The sequence below is a fragment of the Gadus morhua genome, chromosome 13 (assembly GCF_902167405.1).
Source record: "Gadus morhua chromosome 13, gadMor3.0, whole genome shotgun sequence".
NCBI lineage: Eukaryota > Metazoa > Chordata > Actinopteri > Gadiformes > Gadidae > Gadus > Gadus morhua.
The window spans coordinates 24,977,338-24,987,227 of record NC_044060.1 but is presented as its reverse complement, the minus strand read 5'-3'; the positions used below and the strand labels follow the sequence as shown (position 1 = coordinate 24,987,227).

Sequence of the window (9,890 nt, the reverse complement as noted above, 5' to 3'; positions counted from 1 at the left end):
GGTTAAGTTTAATAAGGACTTTGTTAGGTACGTTTAATAGTGGTATTGTTCCGGTGATACTGCTCAGAGAAAACCTTTCCTTTCATAAACCACATAGCCTCATGAAGTCTTTCCTGAGGTCTGGATGTCTCAGGTCCTCTGTTAACCCTCTGAGTTAGCGTCTGAAAGGTGCCATCTTTCTAAATGTATTTCTGTGTTGGAAGTCTAAAGTGACAGCTTTTCCCACTAACCTCGCCATTCTCTTCACAGCTGCAGGACAAAAAGCCTCTTCTTCAAGGCTGGGGATTAGTTTTAGATACACTCAGAGAGCCTTAATGTGACGCCTTTATTCACCTGTACCTCAGGACTAACTGTACTAGCCGAATGTACAGTAAGTAAAAATGCATTCAACTCCCTGCAACTCTGTCCGCCCCAAGCCTAACCTGCACCTTCCCCCTCCCGCCTACTCCAGCTCACTAGCTCCGCCTTGGAGAGGTGTTTCTCTTCTTCCTGAGTGACCTCTTTTCCCCTTTCCACCTTCCACCTGTAAGGTCCACCATGCCCTCACTGCCTCTCCTTCTTCCTCTCCTCAGTCCTCCTGGTCTATTGGTGCTCTCGTATCGTCTCCTTTGACCATTTCAAAACAACCTAACACAGAGAAGGCCAATAAACAAGGCAGGATTGGATTGCCTCTCACAGGCGATTTCAGTGTTTTCCTCCCCGCTCTGTTGCATGGTCTAGGCTTTCTTTGGCAGGCATTATAGTCTGTTGGTTTGGTCCAAGGACAAACAGACATTGAACAAATCCACTTTGACAGAGTCATTGCTCACAGGCTCATCTCTTCTTCACTATCTTCAATAAAATGAGGAGTCAAGGGCAGAAAAAAGGGTGTTCTTGTGGCCACTTAGGCTCTACATGTGAAACCTTATTTCCAGATATGCCCCCCCCCCCCCCGGGATGTGCTTGTATCTCTGTCCTACCTGAGGAGGGCTTTGTCCCTACCTTTGTCCCCCCCACTGTGTCTCGCCGCTGACCCCTCCAAACTAACCCCTCCAGCAGGCAGTGGCCCTGGGCTTGACTGCAGCCCACTCTCTGTTTGATTACGCAATCTTTGACCCCCGGCCTTGTCTGCATGCCCCTCGTGTCCTCCTGTCTCTGTAGGGAAAAAGAGAGAGATGTATGAACATCCTGTCTTCTGCTTGGCGTCCCAAGTTATGGATTTGACCATTCGTGAGTACCTACCCCTACGTCCCCCATCCCATCCCCATCTGACCCCCGACCCTCACCCCGTTCAATCTTTTGTATCTCCCAACCCTTTTCTCCTTTGCCGATTACTTTTCTCTCCTCATCGCTCTACCCCTTTGCTCTGTGTGGATTTGTCCTCTCCGACTGCTTCAGTTCATGCGGGTCCTGTCTACAGAAGGTGTCTTCGTCTTTTAATTGTTATTATTATTTTCTGTCCTTCCTCGAATATCTTCCTGTGTTTGTCCGACTTGAATGCATTTTTACTTTGCTCCGTGTCAAACCATTGTTGAGTGTTAGGGAGGGCCATGCATTACATCACACTGACAGATCCACAGGGGGTTAGCTGTTGACTCATGTATAGGTGGAACACTACGGTTTGGCCCATGTTTTCTTCTTTATAAATCAATCTGGTTTTATACTGATTGACAGGTCTCATTTGAAATGCTTAACTTTAAGAAGGGTGCTTCCTACATTCAGAATTTGTGTTGAGACAATTTTTCTTTGACGCTCTTTGTCAGCTTTCTTCATCTCCATAAGAGGCAGCCTTAAGACCGACCCCCCTTACTGTCCTTTTTCAGATTGGTATTTCTTTATTTCTCCCTGTATCCTTCCCTTGCGTGTGACAGAGATACATATTTCATTTTCTTATCTGCTGCTTTCCTCGATCTCATGACTTACCACCTAAATTATTTTACCTCCTCCTGGAGGAAACTGATTAAGGACTTTCCCAGAGTGTGAAGGTGAGGCTGTACTAACACAACAAGTTTCAGAAGTCGATAGCGTACAGCTGGCTCCCGCTGCTGTCAGATGCAACTGGGAATGGGCCCAGAATGGGCCCTGTGTCTTCAGCACGTACACTCAGGGAACCGGCCCTGTGTTTGCAGCAATTACACTCAGGGAAGGGACCTGTGTCTACATCACTTACACTTGGTGGAGAGGTTATGGGTAGCTAAGGTGGATAATTAAGGGTTGGATAAGAGTAGGTTAGGTGGAGAGGCTAAATGTTGGTTAGGTGGAGAGGTTAAGGGTAGGTCAAGTATAGCTTAAGTGGAGAGGTTAAGCGTAGCTTAGGTGGAGAGGTTAATGGTAGGTTAGGTTGAGGGGTTAAGGGTAGTTTTGGAGGTGTTATGGGTAGGTTAGGTGGAGAGGTCAAAGGTAGGTTAGGTTGAGGGGTTATGGGTAGGTTAGGTGGAGGGTTTATGGGTAGCTTATGGGTACGTTAATGGTAGGTTAGGTGGAGGTGCTATGGGTAGGTTAGGTGTAGGGGTTTTGGGTAGGTTAGATGGAGGGGTTATGGATATGTTAGGTGGAGGGGTTATCGGCAGGTTAGATGGAGGGGTTATGGGTAGGTTAGGTGGAGGGGTTATGGGTAGGTTAGGTGGAGGGTTTATGGGTAGGTTAGTTTGAAGGGTTATGCGTAGGTTAGGTGGACGGGTTATGGGTAGGTTAATGGTGCCTTCAAAACAGTCTGAGGGCCCTATCATGCATCCGGCGCAATTGCCTTTATCACTGGCGCATGTGTTGTTGCTAGTTTGCAACTGGCGCAGAGCATTATTTTCCCTCCTGCGCCACGCGTCGGTAAATTAGGGAATGAACTTGTGCCCCAAGGGGTGCTTCGGCGAAAGGAGGAGGCATGTTCTGCCGCAAACGTTCCCTGGTGCTATTTTGCAGTTCCAGAAACCACGTTGTTCAGATGCTATTTTAAGGGCGCATGCATAATGTTGCATGTGCACGTTGCGCATACACTTTCCTTCTCTCATCTACCTAGCCACACATTCTTGGTAAATTATTTCGGAAAGAACAGCTGATACAGCGGTAATAAGTTGGACTTTTAAACCAATGCATCTGCCAACACCGTACAGCAAACACTTATTTTCTTGACACAGACATCGTGTACATGGCCATAACTTTTAGGATTGATGAGTATTTGATTGTGAGAAAACATTGTTTTACCGCTATTGAGTGTTAAAAGAATGAATGAAGTTTGTGTATGTGTAAAATAATTAATGAATGCGGGCGCGCATGTGTGCGTCCATCTGTTTAAACACACGCAAACTAAACACGTAACGCATAATACAGTCCATGGCAATGTATATTAACGGGGGGACACATGCATATTAGGAACACAAGTCGATAACGATAAAGCATACAATACTGATAAGAAACAATGTTTATAATGTATTGTGTACATCATTTAATAGAACCACAGTTACCGCATATTATATGTGTGTTAAGTTTTCTTTGCCGAAATTTATTTGAGGACTCTCTATTTCTGAAGTTGTTGAAGAAAACCTTATTCCATGTGTGAATTAGGCCATAATATTTGGCCATAAACTGAGCCATTTGAAGTTTGAAATTCATGTGCATCTGTCTCTAAGGAGACTGCAGACGCACTGTAAAAATATCAACTTGTCAGATTCAAATGCGCTCATGGCTCTTAAAGGGGAGGGGAACTGGCACTCTCATTGGTTTATTGCACGTCTCACCCAAACCACACCTACGGGTAATTAGGCGGATAATGACTCTTGTGCCCAGCGCAAATCTAAAAAGGGTTGATCTGAAGTAGACCAACCGATGAGACAGATGCATGACCACATGAATTTCAAACTTCAAATGGCTCAGTTTATGGCCAAATAATATGGCCTAATTCACACATGGAATAGAGTTTACTTCCACAACTTCAGAAATACTGAGTCCTCAAATAAATTCGGGCAAAGAAAACTTAACACACATATGATATGTGGTTTGCACAATAAACAGAACACTATCCAACTCTTAAATATTCAATACAACAAATCGAGCGTTGTCTGTTTAAAGGCCTGATTCCACCGGACGCGTTACGGCAACGTTACGGCTGCGGCACGTCTTGGCCGCGGTCACCGCAGCAGATAGGTTCCACTCTAATCAATGAGACCATTTCCACCGGGCGCGGCTGCGGAACGTCTCAGCAGCGTCCCAGGAGCGGCTCGCCGTGCCGCAGCGCTATCATTCCGTAGCATTTCTATTTTTGCCGCAAGCCGTTGCTGAACCGCGTCAATTTCAACAGAGCAGATCGAGCAGGGCAAGAAGTGAAAAAGTAAAAGCCATAGAGCATCCGGTCAATTTTCAAAATAAAACACAATACTCAGCTCATGTAGCCTATCACAACGTCATTTATGTACCAAATCATCCTTTTTATAAGGGCAATGGCCGGAAGGACAAAGCGTGGCATTTAATTGCAGTGGTTTTGGGAGTGGAAGTTGAGTACATTAGGTTTAGGATTATCGCGTGATCTCGCGTGAATACGGCTGGCTCGCAACGCACGTTGCGCTGCCGTAACGCACCCGGTGGAAATGCAAGCATGGCAGAGTCGCAGCCGTTCCATGCCGCAGCCGTAACGCTACCGTAACGCGTCCTGTGGAATCCCCGGGTTAGAGTGTCTCCGTTTCCTTCTCTGGAGCTCACGCTATCTGCATTTGGGCTTGGGGTTGGGTTAGCAGCTGCAGCAGCAATAAAGGCTTGATTCCACCGGACGTGTTACGGCAACGTTACGGCAGCGGCACGTCTTGGCCGCGGTCACCGCAGCAGATAGGTTCCACTCTAATCAATGAGACCATTTCCACAGGGCGCGGCTGCGGAACGTCTCAGCAACGTCCCAGGAGCGGCTCGCCGTGCCGCAGCGCTATCATTCCGTAGCATTTCTATTTTTGCCGCAAGCCGTTGCTGAACCGCGTCAATTTCAACAGAGCAGATCGATCAGGGCAGGAAGTGAAAAAGTAAAAGCCATAGAGCATCCCGGTCAATTTTCAAAATAAAACACAGTAAATAAAACACCAACATTATTACGTCATGACCGGTGGCACCAGGTCAGCAGTAAAATCAATCAAAGGGTCTCAAATCATCCTTTTTATAAGAACAATGTCAGAAAGGACAAAGCCTGGCATTTAATTGCAGTCGTTTTGGGAGTGGAAGGTGAGTACATTAGGTTTAGGATTATCGCGGGATCTCGTGATCTCGCGGGAATACGGCTGGCTCGCAAGGCAGCGTTGCGCTGCCGTAACGCCCCGTGCCCACTACCTCCGTCCGTTGACTCATCTCCATTGACTTTGAATGGGGACGGACGCGCAATGCATTGTGGATCCGTCCGTTCCGTTGGAGCCTTCGGCTCACGCCCCGTGCCCACTACCTCCGTCAGTTGACTGATCTCCATTGACTTTGAATGTGGACGGACGCGCAATGCATTGTGGATCCGTCCGTTCCGTTGGAGCCTTCGGCTCAGTCAAAAAGTTGAAAAAATTTCAACTTTTTCGGCAGCGACGGATCCGTCAACCAATCAGATCGCGTATGCAAATGTAAGCACTGTGACGCGACTCGGCCTCTGACGATACTGGAAAGCGGGAAAGCGGGTCATCTTGCCTCGCAACAAGCAGGAAGAAGCGGGAAGAACCCGGCGAACCGATTTGATTGGCTGACGGATGCCTCTGCAAAGACTACTCCCCCATCAGTCAGCCACGCCTTCCCACGTCCGTTGACTGACGGAGGTAGTGGGCATGTAGGGTCAGTCAAGAAGTTGAAAAACGTTCAACTTTTTCGGCAGCGACGGATCCGTCATCCAATCAGATCGAGTATGCAAATTTAAGCACTGTGATGCGACTCGGGCTCTGACGATACTGGAAAGCGGGAAAGCGGGTCATCTTGCATCGCAACAAGCAGGAAGTAGCGGGAAGAACCCGGCCAAGCGATTTGATTGGCTGACGGATGCCTCTGCAAAGTCTACTCCCCCATCAGTCAGCCACGCCTTCCCACGTCCGTTGACTGACGGAGGTAGTGGGCATGTAGGGTAACGCGCCCGGTGGAAATGCAAGCAGGGCAAAGTCGCGGCCAAGACGTGCCGCAGCCGTAACGTTGCCGTAACGCGTCCGGTGGAATCCCCGGGTAAGTGTCATATTCGCATGGGTTGATGTAAGGTGCTTTATTAGATTTGAGTTACTTGATACAGACGTGGATAAAGTTTTTTTCCCTGGGCATAGCGTGCATGATACAAACACATTCTTGCCTTTAATTTCCATGAGTGAGAAGTAGTGCCGGTACTTCCAGTTAGAGAACGCTACGTTTGATTTCCCTGGCTCGTCGCCATTGTCGCTGTCTTGAGCTGTAGTCAGAGCATGCAGTGAGACAGCGTGAGCAGGGCATCCGCCCACCCAGCCAATCATCATCGCGTTTGCAACGGTGTCATCATCCCCACGCCCCTGCTCTCTCCACGCAGCTTGTGTGTAATATGACACCACACGCTTCATTCAACCAAATTGTAGTAACGCGCCACTTTACATTATCAGTAACGATAACGGCGTTGCAACGATGAGAAAAGTAATTAATTAGATTACTCCGTTACTGAAAAAGAACGCTGTTAGTAACGCCGTTATAGTATTATAACGGCGTATTATCATTATTGTTATTGACTTGTGTTCCTAACATGCATGTGTTCCTAACAAAGTTATGGGCTTGTACACGATGTCTGTGTCAAGAAAATATGTGTTTGCTGTATGGTTTTTTGCAGATGCATTGATTTAAAAATACAACTTATTACCTCTGTATCAGCTGTTCTTTCCCAAATAATTTACCAAGAATGTGTGGCTGGGTAGATGAGAGAAGCAAAGTGAATGCGCGAGGTCCATAAGCAACATTATGCATGCGCCCTTAAAATAGCATCTGAACAACGCACCACTGACTTTAAACAAGGTATTTCCTGGTTTGTGGTGGAATTGTTTTCTGAAACTGCAAAATAGCACCAGGGAATGTTTGCGCCAGAACACACCTCCTCCTTTCGCCGAGCCGCCCCTTGGGGCGCAAGATCATTCCCTAATTTACTGACGCGTGGGGGTGGAGGGAAAAGAACGCTCTGCGGCAGTTGCAAACTAGCAACGACACATGCGTCAGTGTAGAAAGTCAATAGAGTGGCAAAGTCACGCCCCTTCCGGTAGAGCCCATGGGACCTAATGAGATCGAAAAATATGAATGGGTTTCAATGGAGAGAAAGTAATTATTTGACGTCACATACGAGACTTGTAGTCTTTTTCATTGTGTTTTCTCTCCCATGCCATTAAAATCACATTTTTCCTATTGTTTGTTAAATAACATAGGTCTGAATAAGTTTGTGAGCTGTGGTAAGTTTGAAATCTATGCAGTTTGTCTGCTGAATGCAATAGGCAATGAAAGGAAAAAGGCAGAAGAAATGAGCCGATCTGGATAAGGTGACACTGTGACGTAGCGTTGTCAAATTATTATTCATGGCCCTGCCCACTTGGTTGGTTCGTAACCACCCACAAGAATTCTGAAGGAGTCGTGATTGAGCTAGTGCTAAATGCTAATACGTGTACGGTAGTTGCTTAGTTCGTAGTAACAGGCTAGTTACAGAATTTTGAATGCAATGGCAGAACGACATCGAACTACATGAACTGCGACATGCTGCCTGCCGCCGGTTGCCGCGAGGCACCACCGCCGCGAAGCACCACCGCCCGGCAGCGGGCAGCCGGGCGGTGGTGCCTCGCGCCGGCAGCAGGCAGCAGGCAGCGCAGGGTTCTGTCTACTACAGATTGATGTGGAAGTGGAAGAACCAGAGAAGTCGGAGAACCCGACGAAGTCCTTTGTGATTCATTATATCGTCTGGACGTGCACACAGCTTTTGGCCGTGATAATATGTATTATTTGATATAGATATCTATGTATTATATGATATTATTTAGATATAGAGCTCCAGGACTGTAACGCAAGTGTTGTACACTTCCTTGTTATTTGGATAACCGTTCTGCTGTTGGTGTGATGGCGCATAACACGTCGGACTCTCATCTATGGTATTTCTACAACTAGACCCGTAGTGGGGGTTATCTCAGCCATGGTTGAGAATGAATTGGGGGAAAGGAACTTTGGCTTTGACTCCCTGAAGTCATGAACCACGACATGGAGGAGAAAGGGATTGTTGACCGCGGTCGTCTCCCGCCGGAGCCTCGCTGCCGATGGACCACCGCCTCGGCTTCAGGATGCGGTGATTAGCGCTGACCGCTGCCGAGGCGGTGATTAGCGCTGACCGCTGCCGAGGCGGCGGGAAGCAGGGCTCAAGCGGGATACATTCGCGGCCAACAATCCCTTTCTCCTCCATGTCGTGGTTCATGTAGCCTACTTCAGGGAGTCAAAGCCAAAGTTCCTTTCCCCCAATTCATTCTCAACCATGGCTGAGATAACCCCCACTACGAGTCTCGTTTTAGAAATACCAGAGACGAGAGTCCGACGTGTTATGCGCCATCACACCAACAGCAGAACGGTTATCCAAATAACAAGGAAGTGTACAACACTTGCGTTACAGTCCTGGAGCTCTGCTCTATATCTAAATGATATCATATAATACATAGATATCTATATCAAATAATACATATTATCACGGCCAAAAGCTGTGTCCGCGTCCAGACGATATAATGAATCACAAAGGACTTCGTCGGGTTCTCCGACGAATCTGGTTCTTCCACTTCCACATCAATCTGAAGTAGACGCGGTCGTTTGAGATTCATAATAACCTATCGTCTGGAGGCTCACACAGCTTATGGCCGTGATAATATATATTATATATTATATGATATAGATATCTATGTATAATATGGGTTTCTAAGAGCCATTGCGATACATCCACCGTAAACAGAGCGCATGGTACTGTCAGTGGCTACAAGCTGCTCAGGGCCACACCCCCACCCCCCTCCTTGACCTGCCTTGACACGCCCACCGTATACAGAGCGCATGGTAGTGGCTACAAGCTGCTCAGGGCCACACCCCCAGCCCCCTCCTTGACCTGCCTTGACACGCCCACCGAAACAGCGCGTTTGGGGGAAGCTCAATGTGCGACTGTTTCGGAGTGACTGTAACTCTGCACCACGGCTGAATTTCGGGGACGTCTTTGAATACTGTGTTTGTGGCCCACTAATACCTATATTAAAGCATCATAAAATAGAATGGCATGGGATCTTTAACTGAACAAATGCACAATAAACGGTCAAACTTTTGAACTGTTGAAAAAACAAAATTTAAATCCACAAACAACGTCTGTGTAATCCGGGGCATATAAAGACTGGGACCAGAAGATAATTACTTTCTCTCCATTGAAACCCATTCATATTTTTCGATCTCATAGGTCCCATGGGCTCTACCGGAAGGGGCGTGACTTCACCACTCTATTAACCTGGATGCAATATAGGGCCCTCTGTAAGGTCAGAGATTTCCCTCGGAACTTTGTGCGGAAGGAGAGCAACCCGTGCCTCCGAGTTGACGTCACAACAATGGCTGCCCATTTCAGTGATAGACTAAAGTGAACTTGCAGCAAGCACTAAGAGGCGAACTCAACACCCATTCTAACATTTGCATTACGATACATTATAGATTACAAATATAAAAATCACCTGATAAATTCTCGCCATCACCATCCCAAGCAGTTCTAATAACTGATTCATCTGATTCAGCAAAGAAGCGCAAAGAGGTCCCTGTGGGCATCCATACTAGTTTTTCTTATTTCAGGGGCCCTCCCCCTCTTGTCTTTCAACCCTAACCAAGAGCTTTTCTCTGGGAGCTGCCAGCCTGTAAGTAATTGCGAGGATGGCCCTGCCGGCGGTGTGAGGCTCAGCCTCAGCCTCTATTCAGAGTCGGGC

At 47.3% G+C, this 9,890-nt stretch overlaps 1 protein-coding gene across 16 annotated transcripts in view; it reads left to right on the top strand.

Moving 5' to 3' along the window:
• The window catches only part of cadpsa (Ca2+-dependent activator protein for secretion a), a 173,731-nt gene that overhangs the window by 95,603 nt on the left and 68,238 nt on the right, over positions 1–9,890 (top strand). For 10 of the 16 annotated variants that reach the window (XM_030375220.1, XM_030375229.1, XM_030375228.1 and 7 more), the window contains one exon: positions 1,141–1,209. The exons of the other annotated variants lie outside the window; for them this stretch is intronic. In XM_030375220.1, coding sequence (XP_030231080.1) covers positions 1,141–1,209 — 69 coding nt within the window. The remainder of the gene's footprint in view (positions 1–1,140; positions 1,210–9,890) is intronic. 16 annotated transcript variants of the gene reach the window in all.